Source organism: Clarias gariepinus, chromosome 6, assembly GCF_024256425.1.
Source record: "Clarias gariepinus isolate MV-2021 ecotype Netherlands chromosome 6, CGAR_prim_01v2, whole genome shotgun sequence".
Lineage (NCBI taxonomy): Eukaryota > Metazoa > Chordata > Actinopteri > Siluriformes > Clariidae > Clarias > Clarias gariepinus.
The window spans coordinates 26,346,817-26,366,362 of record NC_071105.1 but is presented as its reverse complement, the minus strand read 5'-3'; the positions used below and the strand labels follow the sequence as shown (position 1 = coordinate 26,366,362).

General features: G+C 38.9%; 2 protein-coding genes across 4 annotated transcripts in view; one reads left to right on the top strand and one right to left on the bottom strand.

Moving 5' to 3' along the window:
• Window positions 1–1,127: 1,127 nt before the first annotated feature.
• Window positions 1,128–2,717, bottom strand: gpr27 (G protein-coupled receptor 27). Its single transcript, XM_053499305.1, has one exon. The coding sequence runs from the start codon at window positions 2,574–2,576 to the stop codon at window positions 1,452–1,454; it is 1,125 nt and encodes a 374-aa protein (XP_053355280.1). The 5' UTR covers window positions 2,577–2,717; the 3' UTR covers window positions 1,128–1,451.
• Window positions 2,718–17,311: 14,594 nt separating this feature from the next.
• The window catches only part of foxp1b (forkhead box P1b), a 165,587-nt gene continuing 163,352 nt past the window's right edge, over window positions 17,312–19,546 (top strand). For 2 of the 3 annotated variants that reach the window (XM_053497992.1, XM_053497993.1), the window contains exon 1: window positions 17,314–17,640. The gene's annotated coding sequence lies outside the window, so the exon portion shown is untranslated. Of the gene's footprint in view, window positions 17,641–19,546 lie in introns of all 3 variants that reach the window. The other variant, XM_053497995.1, reaches the window with a different exon arrangement.

Genomic DNA, 19,546 nt, shown 5'->3' with positions numbered 1-19,546 from the left:
GTTATTCCTTTTGGCATCAATGTTGTAATGTCAATGTGATTATTTCAAGTTATATTACATACTCTACAGCACTGCTGAAGTCTCGAATCTGATTGTTCCGAAGATTTTGCTTAATTTTCTTTGACAGGTTTAAATTAATGTGCTCGTTCTAATATGCTCTTGTTTCTATAGTAACAGTTCATTTACAGAGACTTGTATGGTGACTGCGCCACATAATTTTAGTCCAATAATAAATAGATTAATAATGTCATTATATTGAAAAAAGAAGCTTTCTGTGAGAAAAAAGTTTAGCTCACATTTTATGAAAGGGGTTTTGGGCTTCAGTGCAATTAAACAAGTTTTTAGCTATGTTCCAGAAAGAGGACACTTTCTGGTTTCTCAGATGATGATAAGGAAACAATGTTATGGAATGTTATGCAGCATTAGACACGAATATATATAAAAACCTAACAAAATATGAGGGTGAGTCAAAATCCTTTGAACTGATACTTTAAGGAAGGTGAAAGTTTCTTAAAGAGAATGATTACTGGTGACGAGACATGGCTGGAATGGAGAGTATGGAATGGAAACATTCTCAATCAACAACCAAGAAAAAGTTTGAAAGTCAACCATCAGCTGGAAAATTGATGCTTACAGTTTTCTTGGCTTCTTAAGAGCCAGCATTGGAACATTATTATAAAAAAGGTTCAACAATCAACAGTGGTTGTTACAGTAAGACGCTTATTAAAGAGCTGAAGATTAAACTTCAGATTAAAAGCAGAGCACTGCTATACAAGGGCATTGTGATCTTACATGGCAATGCACATCCGCACACTTCTGCCCTCACTTGAGGTGTTAAAGCTTGCTCCCTATGGTCCTGATCTTGCTCTATTGGAACTTTCACCTCTTCAGTCCCCTGAAAGCAGAGCTACGAGGATGAAGATTCACTTCTGATAAAGAAATAAAGGCAGCAGTGCATTTGTGGCTCACAACACAGCCTAAAACATTTTTAATGAGAGAATATGAAAGGTTGTTGACAGATGGGCAAAGTAGATTAAAAAGAAAGAAGATATTAAAAAAATAGTATGTATTTGTAATTTTTACAGCCAAAGTGCAGATCATTTTTGACTCACCCTCATATATTATGTTGTCATAAATGGCAAATTACAACCATTCGAAAATTGATGTGGTACAGTATAAGAAAAATAAAACACTTTGGAATGAAAATAATAAGAAAAAAGTATTGTAATCAGAAAGTGGTAATGCGTCACACCACCTGATCAATGATTATTTGCCTATTATGGCACACACTGTAATTATTTACAACTCATTACAGAAAACCTGTTTTCGTCAAAATGGTTCATTACAGCTCTCTTTTGGTCTTGTGAAGTCTTTTTTTTAATTAGGCTCATCAGCATTCCTTCAGAATCTTTTAATAGAAGAAAAATGTAGGCGTAGACTGCGAACTAGCTTTAGATCACACAATATGGCTCCATGGGCGTTTGTGTAGGACTACTCAAGCAGGAAGAGAAACATGCTCGGCATCGTGTCCTGAGCTCCTTGTTGAAAACAAAGCAAATGAGTGGATTGATGGCTGCCTGAGCGAAAGTGAGCCACACTGCAGCACTCACGTATCCCCGTGGCAAGCCGCTATCCTTCATCAAGACATGTGCATAAGACAACACATTGTACGGTGCCCAGAGCAGCAGGAATGCCAGCGTTATCATACAGTACATTTTCCCAATTCGCTTCTCCATCTTGAATTCATCCAGGACAAGCAGCCTTCTATTGGCGCTGTGCGCAACCTGCCTGATGCCCACTAGAGTGGGAGGTGTCGGGCCGTGTCCGAATCCAGCGATCCAGTTAGCAGCGGCTTGACCAGTTGCTCCAGGTCCATGAAACGTCCAGTTGTGGCTGACAGCTGGGATTAACTGGGCTGGCTTCATCTTGCGGTGGTCATACACAAAGCACAGCATCTTGACATACACTGCATGCGTGGCTCCAACCACCACAGCCAACATCAGTGTGAACCCCAGTGTGGCGTTGACCCTTGCGTGACGTTGCTCAAACATGCACTGTTCCTCCTCGTGCACGAATCTGTACGTGTTCATGTCAAACACAGGTGGCAAGGCCATGGCCGCTGCCAGAATCCAGGAAACCCCGGTGACAGCGGCGCACGTCCACGATGTCACCCGCTTGGCATAGAAGTGGTGATGAGCGATAGCCATATAGCGTGTTACGCTCACACCGAACAACATGAAGGCGGCGTGGAAGCAGAACAGAGCGGACAGAAAAGCCACGGCTTTGCAGCTCATAGCCCCGTAAGGCCACGTCGAGCCACGTGCCACGGACGCCATCATGAACGGGAAGCATGATGCTGAGCGCGCTAGGTCGCCCAGGCACAGATCGACCAGAAAATAATAGGGTGCTTTGTGAAGAGACCGATCCTTAACCACCAGAAAGGAGATCAGGACATTTCCCAACAAACTGGCCCCTGCAATGAGGCCGAGGAAGGCCAGTTTCACAGCAGGAGGAGTGATGGCATAGTCCTGGAGAGAGGGCTTGTTGCTTTCCCCGGGATCGCTGGCGTTGGCCATCTGCGCATGCGCACTGTCCAGAGTCCGTAATCCAGCATCCAGCAACAAGATCGGTTAAAAGTCAACACGTCAGATCATTCTCTCAAGGCATTCAGATCTCACAGGCTGAACAACGTGGGAACGACATCTCATCTCATCTCATTTCATCTCATCTCACCTCATCTCATCTCGTTCAAACACACATCCGCGTAGAAGAAATGCCGTTCGCTAGGCCGTATTCTCTCAGCTCGTGTTCCTAATCCGAATCTTCATTCGTCTCGGTTCGCGTCCTGCTGCGTTTAATCATCCAGCACGAGATCGAAAGCAGATTATCTCCTCCTCCGGCGCGCGCAGCCTCGCTTTGGCGTCACGAGCAGCTGGCCAGGTGTTTCGCGGCAGATTCGCTAATCGCACTTGCTGGTCCGTGTGCTAACATCATGCTTGCATATGTGGGATCCTTACACACACACCACACGGCTCCCTGTCCGGGTGAATTTCTCATCCAGACTGAAGTACATCTTCTGCTCCAGTCCAACGCGCGTGCACCGAGAATTTAAAGACACAGGGAGCACAGAGATGCACACACACACACACACACGCACACACTCGCTTACTGACCATCTGGTTCCAGCTTATTACACACTATTTCATTAAACACTGATATGCACACTTCCACATCCCAATCACACTGGTCGTTCATTATACAATGTAGGATTCAATCCATAATTGTTTACGTCATCACTGCATGTGCTGATTGGACATTATGTTTTTTTGTTTGTTTGTTTGTTTGTTTTTTTCAACTAAAGTTTACATTACATGTTACACAACCGTGATGCTTTACAGGATTTAAGAAACCTTTTGCATACACACTACCCGGCCAAAACCAAGTCACACACTCTATGATTTCATTCCATCGCATTGCTTTGATTGCAGCATACACTGTGGTGGCCAGTTTAAGTGTGAGAATAATTCCTCATGCACCCAGAACCACACGTTGAGTCTTGGAATATGCCGGTGCAATCACGGAAGAAAAACCCAATAGATGTGATAATCTGGTCATTCAGTACATTCAGGTTGCCAGCTGACTTAATTTTATTGCCACGTACCATTGCTGAGGCTAAATCTGTCCAACTGAAGCAACGCCAGATTATAACACTGCACGAAGAGACATCGCTTCATGTGCTTCCCTTCTTACCCTGATGCGTCCCATTATTCTGGAATAGAGTCTGTCTGAACTTTTTCCATTGCTTCAAAGTCCAATCTTTATGTTCTCTAGCAAATTAAAGCTTTGTTTTGCTGAGTCTTTTTTTCCTGATAATTTTTAATTTCACAGTGTTACAATGGTCTCAAGGTTGCAGATGACTATGGATGTTTTGGAATGTTCATTTTCTCCCAAGATTCATTTTCAGGGTCAATGAGGTCAAATTCTTCTCTAATATTATATGTCCCAGTGTATTGTTTCACTCATTTTCTTTGCTGGTGTTTAATGCCCCAGTACAATTTGCAGCAAAACAGCCCCATATTATTATGTTTCCAGCACTACACTTCACTATGTGTATGCGTTATTGAAATCATGTACTTATTTTTTTACGAACATGACAAGTTGATTTATTATAAAACCCATTTTTGTTTGCTCAAATCAGAGTATATTGTTCTAAAAGCGGCCTGATTTGTGTAAATGACATACATGTGTGAGACATACATCTGTGCATGGGGTGTAGAGATGGAGCTGACTGCACTATGTTTTACTATTATACTTATCACTTTTATATTTAAGGGTTGTGCCTGCTGCTTTTAGGTCATCTTGCAGCTCTTTCCAAGCGTTTGCTGATTATTTATTTTTTCTTCTCTATCATTAGTTCAATAAGGAATTATAAAATAACTGTCCAGGATAGATTAGTTGGGGTTTATTAACTTTTACCTGGATGTTATCTAACAAATTCTACTTAAAGAAATATTTAAGGTCTTTGCTATGGCTCTGTAGCATTCTAGATTTGAGTGTTGTTAAACAATGTTGTCTTTTACATTCACCATGATTGCTATTGTTGCATAATAACAACAACTACTGCAATAATTATTGCATTGCATAAGTAGTGTGGAATAAATATCTGATAGACACTGATCAGCCATACTATTATGACCACTGACTGGTAAAGTAATTAAGATTGATTATCTTGTTACACATGGCACAAGAAAGGGAAATATTGAGCAGCAAGTGAACATTCTGTCCCTAAAGTTGATGTGTTGGAAGCAGAAAACAACTATGACAGGCACCAAATTGTGATGGCTAGAACAACCCCAAAACTGCAGCCCTTGTGGGACATTCCCAGTCTTCAGTGGTCAGGAGCTACCAAAATTGGTCTTAAGAAGGAAGCTCAAATTGCTAAAAAAGTTAATGCTGGTGTCAGATCACACAATGGATTATAATTGGTTGGATATATGGCTGCAGATCAATTAGGATACACATGCTAACCTGTGTCCACCTCCACAAGCACATAGTTGTAAAATAGGCATGTGAGCTCAGAACTGGACCAGCAAGCACTGGAAAAAGGTGGCCGGGTCTTATGAATCATGTTTTTTTTTTTTTTTTTTTTTACATCATGTGGATAACTGGGTACATGTGCATCACTAGGAAAGAGACAGCACCAGAATGCACTGTGGGAAGAATACAAACCAGCAGGTGCAGTATGATGCTCTGGCAATGATATGTTGGGAAACCTTAGGTCCTGCTATTCACATTGATGTTACTTTGACATGTACAGTACCACTTACCTGAACATTGTTGCAGACCAAAATATCTCCTCATGAAAGTGGTATTCCCTGATGGCAGTGGCCTCTATTAGCAGAATAATGCAGCCTGCTACACTACTAAAAAGGTTCAGGTATGGTTTAAGTTATACAACAACAATTTTAAAGTGCTGATTTGGCATCCAAATTCTCAGTATTTCAATCTAATCAAGGATCTGTTGGATGTGGTGGAGAAAAAAGTCTGATACATGGAACCCCTACTTCTGGAACTTAGAGGATTTAAAGGATTTGCTACCGATGGCTTGGTGCCAGATACTATGGCATACCTTTTGGACTATATGCCTTGATGGTTTAGGGATGTTTTTGCAGCAAAAAGGGGACATCATTAATATTAGGCAGGCGGTCAGAATGTTATAGCTGATTTAAGTATAAAAATTATAGAAATTTATTGGACATACTGTATGCATGCAATTTTAATTACTACTATATGATATTCTGCTGTTCTCCCAAATGCCATCATTGCCTTTTTCTATGTAAGGTGTGGGCATGGTTTTTCAATGCATGAGATACTTGTTTTTGGACCTCAGCCCTTGTTGGTATTTTATCTAACAAATCACCTACACACTCTAAGATCATTACGTTCCTGCTTAATGCGCTGAGTTGTTTAAAAAAAACAGATCTTTTTACTCTTAATCTTTAAAATCCTTTGAAGAACCATGTGCGTGACATTTAATAAAGATTAGGCAGATATATCTGAAATCACTATCTAGATATCACAAATGCAGGCAAAGGTCAAAGGAACATTCAACAGATCAAAGCAATCAAAGAGAGACAGTTATCAAATAGACAGGAAGGAGAAACAGAATAAGGGTCAACACATATCAAGAAAACAAACATGATAAAAGGCTCAGAACCTTCATAATGCAAAATGATTGACAAGTTTTTGTATTAAATGAATCTCTGTAAACTGGTTATAAAGTAGTAATATTGTTAGATGTATGTGATGTCAGTGACTGCTATGTTATAGGACTATAGAATATTATTTTAATAATAACGTCATAGGACATTGTTATACATCGAGTAGAATCTGTATAAAATATGCAGGTTTTCATTTAAAGACTTTGTTAGAGAGGATATATATATATATATATATATATATATATATATATATATAACACAATATTTAAATAAAATAAAATAAATAACTAAAGACCTAATATAAATACTCCACAAAGAAGTAAGTCTTTAGTTATAATTTAATGTCTCAGCTGTTTGGACATCTACGGCAGTGACTAAAGGTCTGAGAGCATTCCAGGGATTCCACAATATCCTGCTGTAAATATACATCACCTAGGATGAACAGCAGTTCTGTTTTTCCTGGGATTACCTTTCAGTTGATGGGTTGCCATGCTTGAGACTTTTTTAGGCATGCACCCCTTTCTACAAGTTTTACTGAAAGAGGTTGGTTAATGATGGTCTGAAATGCACTTACAGTAACTCATAAAAATCACTTTGGAGATCGTACTAGGTCTACCCCTGTAGCGACCTTTATGGATCAATTTCAACCCAGAACAAGTCTGAACTGCACGTAGTGTTTACTGTTAGGGTGTACATGAGTATGGCATACTAACTAAGTACTGTAGACATAATGTAAAGTGAGACAACCAATCTCCTACAGTAAATGACTTGTCAAGCCATATTGTGTTGCCAGATTGGGTGGGATTTTTATCATCTTGGGGTGGAAAATGTGTTTAGTGCAGGGAATGAAAAAAAATCAGGCTGTTTTTAAGCTCTGCGTTATTAAAAATTAAGGCTCATCTTAATAGTTTTCCAGTGCATTCTTAATAACACAACACAAAGCCTGTTTTGTTCACAATGTTAAGGACTTAACCACTGTAAGCAATGTGGGGGAAAAAAACTTTCAAGGACAGCTGCAGATGTTAATGTTAATGTCACATATAAATATTGTCGACGATAAGTTTAAATGCATTTAAAAACCACAGAGCATGTGGAAAGGTAAAAAAAACTGCATGGTGCCCCAGGCCAGTAGGGGGCATCCAAGGGCTACAAACTCATTTATTATTTATAAGACATGGTGATAAAGGCTGGTTGGAGATGCCCTTTGCAAATGTTTGCCTATGACCACAGCAGGCATTAGAATTACCTCTTTAGGGGCACCACACACACACACACACACACACACACACACACACACACACACACACACACACACACTGTCTCTCCCTTATTATTACATACTTGACATTATTATAACACAATGAAATAAACCCTATTATTATATGCCACTTGAAATATTGATGAATGACAGATATAACGCACATACAGGAGTATGTCTAAATGCAGCCTTGAGGAACATTTACATAAAAGTAGGGTAAGTCTAAATAACAGAAAGGCAATGTTTTTATGATTGATAAAGCCTGAAACATTATCTATCCCATGTCTGAAAATGCCTACAATGGGGGGTATGTTCTACATCCCGGACATCCTGTTATAGCTTTACCCACAGCATTTGTAACGGCTGAACTGATATTTCAACACTTTAGATAGATTGGCATCCCAGAACACATTGTGTCCGACAGAGATTTGAAAAACGTGTATATGTGAGTTTGACTTCTGGGTTCTGGAGGGTTAAAAATAGAAAAGTTTTTCACCCATGTTTTGCCATTCACCCATGTATAGAGTGCTTGGTATTACATACTTCCTTTTGTTTCTTTGCCTAATTAGTTTAAAATAAAACCATAAACCTATTCCTGTGCCTATCTGCCTCTATGTTTATTTTTAGGAAACCTATTCTCCTTCATGCCTCTGCCAAGGAGCTACCTCTTTCTGTCCAGAATGACACCACAGGAATATGTCAAAGCATTGATATGTTTAAGGGAATAGCCTTAGGATGTGGCTCTACTGAACAGAAAAGCCAAGGTGGTAGCCCACATTCGGCTGCCCAAGAGCCAGCTGGACTATAGTAAGAAACCAGAGAAATTGGTTTAATATGTGTTCCGGAGTTGGACTTGAACAGCCCCTTTGTGACTGTGCCCAAAGCAGAAGGTGCAGTCTATTAATGTGTTGACTTTCACAAGGTGAGTGCCGTCTCAAAAAGTATATGCCTTTAAATTGCTTAAAATAGACATACTCATGGATCAGGTAAGTTTGACTCATTTTTACTTAGACCTAAATCCTAGGGCAATTCCCAGGATGCCTTATAACCTTATCACAGTCCAAGGAAAAACAGCTTTCTCTACCTGTTTAGATATTTTGAAATGCTACTTTCAGTGTCTAATTGATATGATGCTTTGACTCCCAAATCCATATGCCACTGCTTATTTAGGGTGAATAAAACTCAGTTGTGACTGACCACAATATAAAAAGCATGTAAATGACACAAGCACTCATATCTGGAGGCATATATACTGTATATGTATATATTGGGTATTTTGTTAAAATGAAGACAAACGCAATATTTATTTTATGCAGCTGTATTTACTCAGGGAAAAAAGAATCATCCCTCCTATAATGTAAACTCAATTGTATGAAGCTAATCACCGTCTCCATGGTGCACAAAGCCATATGACCTGGAGCGTTTCACTGCCTGGTTGTGCAACTTAAGCAAACATTTAATTATGGGTGGCAAGGTGCTGTCAAAACATCTCAAGGATGAAGTTGTGGACAGGCACAAGTCAGGAGTTGGATGCAAAGAAATGTCAAAGCCTTTATCACTGCCTGGAGGAGACTGGTCAGAGAGGCTGCAGAGGCCTACAGCAACTCTGAAGCAGTTGCAGGACTTAATGACAAAGAGTGGTCATTGTGACATGTGACAAAAATATCAAGAAAGGGTTGCAAGAAAGGACACATGCAGTCATGTGCTGAGCTTTACAAAAATGCAGGTGGTCAGATAAGACTAAAATTGAATTAATTGGCTACAACACCAAAGATATGTCTGGCAGAAATCCAATACAGCTCATCATCCAAATAACACCATTCCTACAGTAAAGCCTGGAGGTGGTAATATCCTGTTATAGGGGATTGGAGCACTTGGAAAATGGATGGGGCAAAATACTGTCAAAGTCTTGAGAAAAATCTGCTGCCCTCTGCCCTTTACTTTCCAACATGAGAAGAAGGAGAAAAAAATTGAATATCGTTGGATGGCCTAGTCAGAGCCCAGACTTAAACCCCATTTATTATTTTAAAGGGGGCTGATTATTTTCTATATATATGGGCAGGTGTATCCCCAAATTGCTAAGACATCTGCAGTTCAGGTCTGCCTTCTCACTCAAATTGTCTTTCGTACTTAAAACGGAGCACCAGTGATTCACTTCTCTCTGTTTTTTTAGTATACCTCATGCATTTGACAAAGGGCCAAGGGTCGTTCTGTTCCAGGTGGTGAACAGGGATGACTGTATGACGCTGTAAGCAATAAACTGTCTGTGCAAGTAATTAGGTCTTCATCAAAAGCAATGTCTGGATATCAAGGGGTGGTCCTCACCCTCTGGTAATACTTATGGGGTTACTCCTTAACCGTCTGTTTGGATCATGCTCTCAGTTTGTGGCACTACCACATGAAGGTTCTCAATGCATGGATCATTCATTTCAGTTTATACTGGTTCACAGGCTGGGTGCTCAGATGGTGTCTCTTGTCAGGTGTAAAAGTCAGTTGTAGGCCAGATGGCTCCCAGTTTGTGTTAGGTGTTAGGTGATGGGGATATGTAGCACATAGGGGCATAGCGTAGAGTGCATCTTCACTGAGACAGCTGTATAGGTGGATAGACTAGAGGAATATATATCTAGAGGATGGTATTCATAATACCATCACAAATCAACCCAAAGTATAAATGATCCTCTGTCAAATTTTACAGTAGGTATTAGGTTCTTTTGTATGCAGTCTCCTTTTTAAAAGTTTGGCCTCATCTGACAATAAGACATGACGCTTTTGTAGGTATAATGACACATGGATTTCAGCTTTTTGTGAAATAAGCACTGGACTAATGAAGGTATTAAATTCCTGATGTCTGTGTGACCTAATGCAATTACTAACCACAATGAATATATATATTTAAAAAAACTAAATCACACTAAATCCCTGGAAGATCTTTTTACTGTCACACTGTATGTGATGCTGAAGTGCATTTGAGTCTATCAAGCAGAAGTGCACCACTGCAATTCTAGAGGGTGAAAATCACATCAAATTTCATTCAAATGAATGAAGAGGACACTTACAGGGTCAGGGTATTTTTCCAGTCAAAATAATGGCTTGCAGAACTACAAGTAATGTTCACAATCACTTCTAGCACTAGGATGAAAAGATGCCAGAGTACAAACATATCAGGCTTTTTTGAGTTATTATGTAATGATTGAGATTTTAAGTGGATTGCGTTGTTATCCACTTCAAAGAGGAATGCAGTAAAGGCACCAGTGCAATTGCTTGTGTATTGGGGAAGCTGATGGTACTTCTGCTGAGGCTGCTGTAGAGTAACTGACACATGACTCATGCAAAGACAGAACAATCAGGCACGGTTCGAATGGGGAAGTCACTGAGCACAACCATATAAAAGTCCCCTTTGATGTTTAATATGTTCTTATCTATACTTTTTCTCAGGTTTGCATGGATGCTTACTAAAATATGACCTGATCTTATACATCTACCAACCATATCATTAAAAAAAAATGACAGTGAAATTAATATAATCGATTAGTCTCTCCATATAGTGAAACCTCTCAAGAGAACAGACAGTTCTCGAGGTTTATGGGCCAGAAGCAAAAACATATGCATAAGGATCTGAATGATTCTGATGAGGGCCAGCAGGTGTTTGCGATATGGAGTGGTTTGTATCTACCAAAAGTGGTGCAAAAATGGACTGATTGTTCCGCAAGGCTAGCTCATCTGGTCTGATTCCACAGAAAAGCTATTACAGCATATACTATTGAAAAAGGTAATGTTGGCAATGATAAAAAGGTGTCGTAGAACACAGTGCATTACAGCTTGCTCGCAGGTATCTGCAGATGGTTAGAGTGCACATGCTGATGCTGTGCACTTTTGAAAGCATCTACAATGGCCATCCGAGCATCAGAACTGGAAAAAGGTGGCCTGGTCCAATGAATCATGTTTTCTTTTTATATGATGCAAACTGCTGGGTGTGTGTAATGCGCTTACATGGGGAAGAAATGACGCCGACAATGGAAGTGTGATCCCCTGGTTAATGTTTTGCTGAGAAAGCTTGGGTCCTGCCATTCATGTGGATGTTCCTTTAACACATATTGCCTACCTAAAAATTGCCCCTGACCATGGCAACAGTATTGCATAATGGCAGTGGCCTCTTTCAGTAGGATAAGGTGTCCATGAGGTGTTCAAGGTGTTGCCTTTAAATTCCCCAGATTTCAATCGCATCAAACCTCTCTGGAATGTGCTGGGGAAAAAAAGCAACCCAAATTACTTAAAGGACCTTATGGCAACGCCAGGTGCCACAGCACACCTTCAGAGGTCTTGTGGAGTCCATTCCCCATGTGTCAGCCGTTTGGTTGGTATAAGGTGGACCTACACAATATTAGGCAGGTCATTTTAATAATTCATTTTTTATGATTTTAATTAAAGAGAAGTTCCAAAAAATTCATTAAACATGTATAAATGAACATCACTTTCATTGCACAGAAAACTAAAGTATTTCCACTGTATTTTACGGAGAAGAAATTGCAGATAAGATAATTTGTGAGAAAAGAATTACATATACTGTATGTTTTTTATGTCTGTTATATTTTGTCCCCATCTAGTGGTCGTCATGAACTAAAATGATATTCTCTTACAGTTTTTTTTTAAAACAAATTATTTATAAAACGCTAAATGAAGTTTGAATGACCGGTTGGATAGCCCAGCGTATGTTCACATCTGACCATATATGTGTGACCAACACCCATATAAAGGTTTTCCTGAAACTGTTGAAGCACATAGTTGTCTAGATTGTCTCTGTATGCTGTAGCTTTGCAAATTCTTTTTCACTCCATGACAATGCTTCTGTGCACACGAGATCAATGAAGACATGGTTTGCCAATGTTAATGTGGAGAAACTCAAGTGGCCGGCACAGAGCCCAGATCTCACCAGCACTGAACATCCGGGGATGACCTGGAATGATAGCTGTGCCCCAGGCGTCCTGGCCAGGCATCAGTGCCTCACCTCATTAATGGCTGAATGAGCATGGATCCCCACAGCTACACTCTAAATCTAGTGGAAAACCTGTCAAAATGAATGAAGGCTGTTATAACAGTAAAAGGGGAGACTAGCTCCATACAGTATTAATGTACACAGTTTAGCTATATAGTGTATATCGAACCAATTCCATAACCTCTTAACCTCATAGCACCCTGCAGACGTCCAGAATCCAGGGGAAATGATGTTGCTGCTGAGGTTGTTACAGAAAGAAACATTTTTTAAATTGTAAATTTAGGCAATTTGCAGCATGTGACATTAAAACATTTGTTCTTTAATTTCATTTGATATGAAGAAATAAGGGGGTGGCTAAATACTTTTGCATAGTTTTTCTTTTTTTTTTTTTTTACAGAAATGAAATAATAATTCATAGGAGTTATTGAATATATGCTTTAAGACAGATTATAGACACAGCTCCGGAAAAAAAGAATAAGAGACCGCTACAAAATAATCAGTTTATTATGTATTTTTTAGAGGTGCATGTATTAGTGAAATGAACGCTTTAGTTTAATTATTTTTTTTAGGTGCTGACAATATTTATCCTAAATTTAAAATATAATTATTGGTATTTAGAGTGCATATTTAAAAGAAATCATCGCAACATAGCAAAAATAACCCAAGATCACGCAGCATTTGCAGAGCTTTAATAACTCAAATTTTGGCATGCTCTCCAACAGTTTTTCACATTGCTGTTGGGTAACTTTATACCTCGGTTCAGCTTTGCTTAATGGTTTGTGACTATTCATCTTTCTCTTGATGACATTCCAGAAGATTTCTGGAGTAATTTGCAGCAGTCTCTTATTTTTTTCTAGAGTTATATTCAAGTTGTAAGAATATTTGTGAGAATATTTCCATAAAGCCCTAAAGAAATATACTCACAACTTTCTTTTGGAAACATAGGGCATAAAGTGAGGTGCGCCCTTGATGGAGTGCCAACCCATCACAAGGGAGCAAGTGCATAAACACACACACACACACACACACCCATTCAATTCATACGCTGAGGGCTATTTGGAAATACATATCAGCCTACATCTCTTTGTACTGTGTGCAGAAACCGGAGAACACGGAGGAAACCCACCTAGCATGAGGAAACACATGCAAACATGCAAACTCACATACAAAGCAGAAGCTGAGGAATACAGTGCTAACCACAAAGCCACTATACTACATATATCATCATCATAAGCATATACATAATAACGCAACCTTTTAACACATCTATTCATCAGCAGCTGTAGTGGTAGCTTATGTTTGTCTCACTGTAACTATTTACTCATGAGTGGATTCAAAAGAAATAATGGTGCATATGAAAATAAAGGGTCCAGAACCAGACAATTTTAATGGAAATTTTTTAATTGTTTTGTTTTCTTGTGCTTTTTAAAGTATGCTACCAGATTTATATCTTGCATTAGTGATATTATCTGGAATGCTTGAACAGCAGAGTCAGGTGACTGTCTTCAGCCCCAGGGAAATGCTTGCGGCTGTGGTTGAAACACTGTGTTGCGAGATGTCCTAAAAATACATGACCTAAAATAGTTTGGTCCTAATAGCATTAGGTCTATTTTAGTCACAGTAAACAGAGATGCTATTATGTTGAGTGCATTAACCGCTTTCATCCTAGACACTGTGTATAACAGTAAGGAGACACATCATCTCATAACTCATGTTCTAAACCGAGATGAAAGAAGACACATAGTGATAGATTAGTTATGTCAAGTGTATGTAAATGACAGTACATTCTTTTCTCATATTACAGTATGCACACAACTTTTACTACTTATGAGTACTATTTTTATACAGTAATCACGTAATTGCAAATTTCCTTTGTTTAAAACATTCAGAAACTTTAAGGAATCTCTGCTATAAAAATCATAACAAATACTGTATATAATAGGCTACATGCTATGATGCATCTATTTAAAAACATTGTTTTAACTGTAGTGCATATACATCAAGTGCTAAAAACCTCTAAAAAAAATAACACTAAAATTAGCCATTTAAAATTTAAATAGAAAATAACATAAGGTTTAAGAATTTGAAATACTGTACTGTATAGAAATAAACGTTCAATATTTAGAATATTTAAGATTTAAGATTCTGCAATATTTCTACATTCCTATTTGAAAGTAAGCAGATTTGATATTGATTTTTTTTTTAAACTAAAGGTCAGATTCCTCTCATGTCTTATATTGAACTGCGTTCTCAGATGACATTCCAATGGATTGAATCTACAGTGGATCACAAACTTGTGGAGTCCAAGCAAGATTGACTGACACTAATATTAGAGCAAAAAAGGGGGACATATCAAATACTACAAACTAAAATTTATTGAAATGTTTCTAAAATTGTATTTTGTACTCAAGTTATTGTCAATACTATAATGCGAAATTTTTGTAATATAATGTCAAAATTGTTGTAATAAATTAGAAAAAAAATGCATGTGTGTGTATAAGCCTGATTTTATCCCTACAGCCTTAAAGGTTCCAGGAGATGTACCTTACAAGATGGTTTGGACATTTTGGACAGTGTGGTTCACATTAATTAGGACAGTCTTAAAATGCAAAAAGCAGAGGCATGATGAAAGGAGTGAGATGATTTACTGTATGCATAAATATACTGTATATATGACACGATACAAGCAAATGATGCATTCATGGGTTTTATATGCATTTAATCGTGTTTCTATAAAAGACCTTAACACAGCAAAAAAAAAAAATGAAGCAGACTTGAAAATATTGCATGTTGCTTGGGCTATAGACTGAGTACACAAGGATTTAAATTAGGCCATGGTGCTCATATAATTTTCTTTGTTGATTTTATTTTAAATTATTTGTTATGATGCACTTTACCTACCTTATCAGGATCATATTCTAATGTGCTAATTACTTTATCTATTTGTGTTCAGAATATGTTTAGAAAAAAACATTATATATAATTAGGAAAACAATGAAGACTTCCTAGCCCTGTTATTGTTGTAAAAATTTATAATATATTATTCAGATCAATTAATATGTAGTCTGTATTACTTAGTCTTTTCTGTTCAAACAATATAATAATAATAATAATAATAATAATAATAATAAGTTAACTTTGGTTATCAGTCACTTTGACTAAAGGGTAAGCCTTGTTTTGTTTTTGTTTTTCCAACAGCAAATGTTGTCCCAATATACAGGATCTGAATTCATGTTGTATGTGTAGATACTGTATAATATGTACACCAAACATGTTGGCATTATTTGGGCTATTATTTGTTTCCTTTATTAGATTGGCATATTTTCATCTGTAAGCTTTTATGTCTAGACATGAAAACTCCAAAGAAATATCTGAGGATATATTGCTGGTCAAAAGATATATTGCTGGTCAAACATTGAAGATGGACTGACTGTGCCAGAGACAAATAGATAGGAATCTGGCCCTCGCTACCTTAAACAGAATTATAGTTAAAAAAAAGGGTACAACATCAACATGGCCATGACCTGTGCGTGCAACCAGAAGCCTCATGCGGTTTCAAAACCTGATGAAAACAACACTGTCATTCCATCCCTGGGTGAGTTGTTGCTCTTACAGCCACAAAAGGGACGTCAAAGAAACCTCACTTGGATTTGGGGCACTTGGCAGGGTACATCCTGGATGGGACCCTATCACAGGGCACAAGCATGCACACACTCCTTCACAAATAATGGGCATTTAGTCTACTCTGTGTGAGGAAACCCACCACAGAGAAAACCCACCAAGCACAGGGAGAACATGTGAACTCCCCGCACACAGACCCAAGGTTGGTGCAGGTGCACGGCCACAGTGCTAACCACTATGCCACCATGCTGCCAACAATGGTGGCCACCAATTTAACAATAGCTAAACTTTACTCTCTAAAAATGTAATTTTAACCATACAAACTACAAAATGTCATAAAATAATGCGTGTGTGTTAACATTTTGCATGTTTGACATTAAAGAATTCAACTTGTTTTTTATTGATATGTTTAGATATATTCATTACATTTTTTTACAATCTCAATAAAATATCTATCTATCTATCTATCTATCTATCTATCTATCTATCTATCTATCTATCTATCTATCTAAGCCAAAAAGTCTGAAATACATCTATTTATCCACCAGATGGCGCTCTGTACTCGTAGAACTCGGTCATGCCGCTTTAGTGCAGTAGGTCAGAAATGTACTATAGCCTACTGCTGTGCTAAACACCTTCGTCCCATATGTGTGTCATCTTTTCCCACATTTACTGTTAATACTTTTATGAATTATTGGTTATAGTCTGGGTAAATATTTAGCTGATATTTATTATTCAGGCCAGCAGAAAGGAGAATTACATGCATTGGTTTGCATTTATTAATCATGGCTGTTGTTTTCTTGTTTCACGTGTGAGCAGATAAACAGACACTAATGCAACCTGGTGAAAACACTAATAAAGTTGAGCAAAGCGAAAGATTAAGGAAAGATAAGTGAGATTGTTGTGTCATAGATTTTTTTTCCCAAGTACTTGGGCTTTTCCTCCTCCTGAACTTTTTCCCCCTCCTGATTCAATGGAGAAAGTCATGCAATCCAGCAGAGGATGGCTAGACTCACTCCTGCTCCACTCATCCACCTGGACTCCGGACTATTTCACTTAAAGAAACAGTTCCGTTTTTACTGCGTGAACTAAAGGGCAGCCTGCGAATGTCGTTGTTTATCGAACTACCCCGACTTTACTGTAGCCCGTGCGCTGTTTACTCAGCAGGTGGATATGACGTCACGGACTGGGAACACCAAACAACAACAGCTAAATCCGCGACATTTCCCCCCCTCTCACTGTCTCCCTCTCTCTCTCTCGCAAGACACATTAAAGTGTAAAAACGTCGGAAGAATCCCGCGATCCTAACTGAGAGGTGCCGAGAGCGCCGATACCCCGCGTGAGCACGGCGTGCGACGGTCAGAGAGACGCGCGCGCAGATCCTGAAGTTAGTCCCTAGAGCGGAGTAATAGTGTTTACAGTACGAGTTATCGCACGCGCTCTGCCAAAACACAAGAGCACGCGAAGAGTTCATATCGCGGCAGCACATTCCGGCCAAAAATATACACACACATATATACATATTAAAAAAAACCGTCCAAATTACGGTAAGTTACTTATAATGTTTCTTTCCATTTACTTGGTGTGTAATATCTTACTTTTTTTTTTTCTCCCGGGGGCCGCGCGCGCACCTGGACTGGAGTTCGGCTTTGTGTGTGTGTGTGTGTGTGTTTGTTTGTTTGTTTGTTCCGGCGAGTAAACAACCGAGCAAAAAAACATGTACGGTGCGCACAACGAAGCCGAACGACCGTGTTTTTTTTTTTTTTCAATTGTTGCGTTGCATTGAAGAACGTAAAGCGGGGACGGATAACGTGACTTTTTTTTTTTCTTTTCTTTTTTTTTAAGTTAGCCCCGCGAGCTAGCGTTTCGTTGCGCTCGCGCCGTGGTTCTCGCGCTTTATCACCATCACCACGGGTCACGTCGTTTCTAGCTAAGACTTAAAACTAAATGAATTAAAGACGCTCTCGGGTCCACTCTCCGGTTGCGGGATGCCTTCAGTAGCACTGAGAATTGTTCCCCACGTGTTCCGTTCAGCCGGAGTGAGCGCGCGCACACACACACACACACACACACACTCTTACCCTTTCTATCTCTCTCACTCTGTTTCTCTCTCTCTCTCTCTCATACACAAATTTCTGTCCGCTTTCAGCCCTGGTTTCAGCTGTAGTGCTACTTTTAGTTTAAACTCTGCTGAGCAAGCTGTCTATCCCAAGCGTGTGTGTGTGTGTGTGTGTAAAAAAACAGTAGATTTGCTAAAGTTCCGAAACTTCTCCTCGCAGCATGAAAGTGTCTCAATCGCCTCCTTGAGTGTGAGAGAAAGTTCCCCGACTCCTGCCGGACTGAGGAGTGTGTCAGCTGAGGTTTTCATCCTCTAATACGCGTTATTACACTCCGCGGTTTTCGATCCGCAGTTCATTGTCTTTTCCAAACGACTTCAATGCGTGTGTTGTTTACAATAGTTTGTGGCAATTCTGTAGGTGATAGGCAGAGTGAAAAAAATACGCACAAGTCAAGACAGCTGTTTTATTACATGCAAACAGTATGTTTATTACTTGTTTTTTTTTTTCTCCAGTGAAGTGAATATGTTCATTTACGTTTATTTTTGAATGCACGCATTTTATGTACTATTCATATTCCTAATTTATTGCTATATAATATTATATGTGTTAGTGAATATTATAATCTTGTTGTCACCAGTTGTCTCTGTAAACAACCATTGTTTTAGAGCTGAAATACAAACAAACAAGCATTATTTTAAAACCTAAAAATTTATTCATATATATATATATATATATATATATATATGAATAAATATTTGTTTATATGCATAAACAAATCTAGGACATCTCTGCAGCTCAGGCTAGTGCAAGCTCTCAGCGCTTCAGATTAGTCATTGTCTTAAAGAAGGGGAAGAAAAAGTAAGAGAGAAAAGGAGAAAGGAGGGGAGGAAAAGCCTTTTTTTTGTTGGAGAAGTAAACAGGCTTCAACTGGTGAACCTTGACAACCCAGATTAAGGAAAACACTGAAGATCAAACACTGCTGCCTCGGCCGTTGTCATGAGTTTCTAGAGAAAGAACAGAGAGCGATAGCGAGAGAGAGAGAGAAGGAGTATTTGAACAGGCGCTAGGGTTTGTGTGCTCACTTATGCAGAAACGGACCTTGGCAAACGCCGCCTGACCCGGGTTTGAAGTGTTGGGCTGAACTTTTTCCCTATTTTCAGCATCTTGCCTTGCAAATCGAATTGCAGAATGTTTTTACTTATACATTTGCCTGTTATGAAGTTCGGAACCTTTCGCAGTATGTTAAATATTACGAAGCAGGGAGGATTAGATATTGACGTTATATATACTGTACAGTGTAAAAGGATCAAAGTATCTAAAACAGAGGCTAAAGACAGACTGTAAGTGAAGACACATTAGGAGAGATTACTGTATAGCTTCTGTATATAGTGGT

Coding starts and splice junctions, on each gene's coding strand:
- gpr27 (XM_053499305.1), bottom strand. CDS start 2,576: ATGGCCAACGCCAGCGATCCCGGGGAAAGCAACAAGCCCTCTCTCCAG.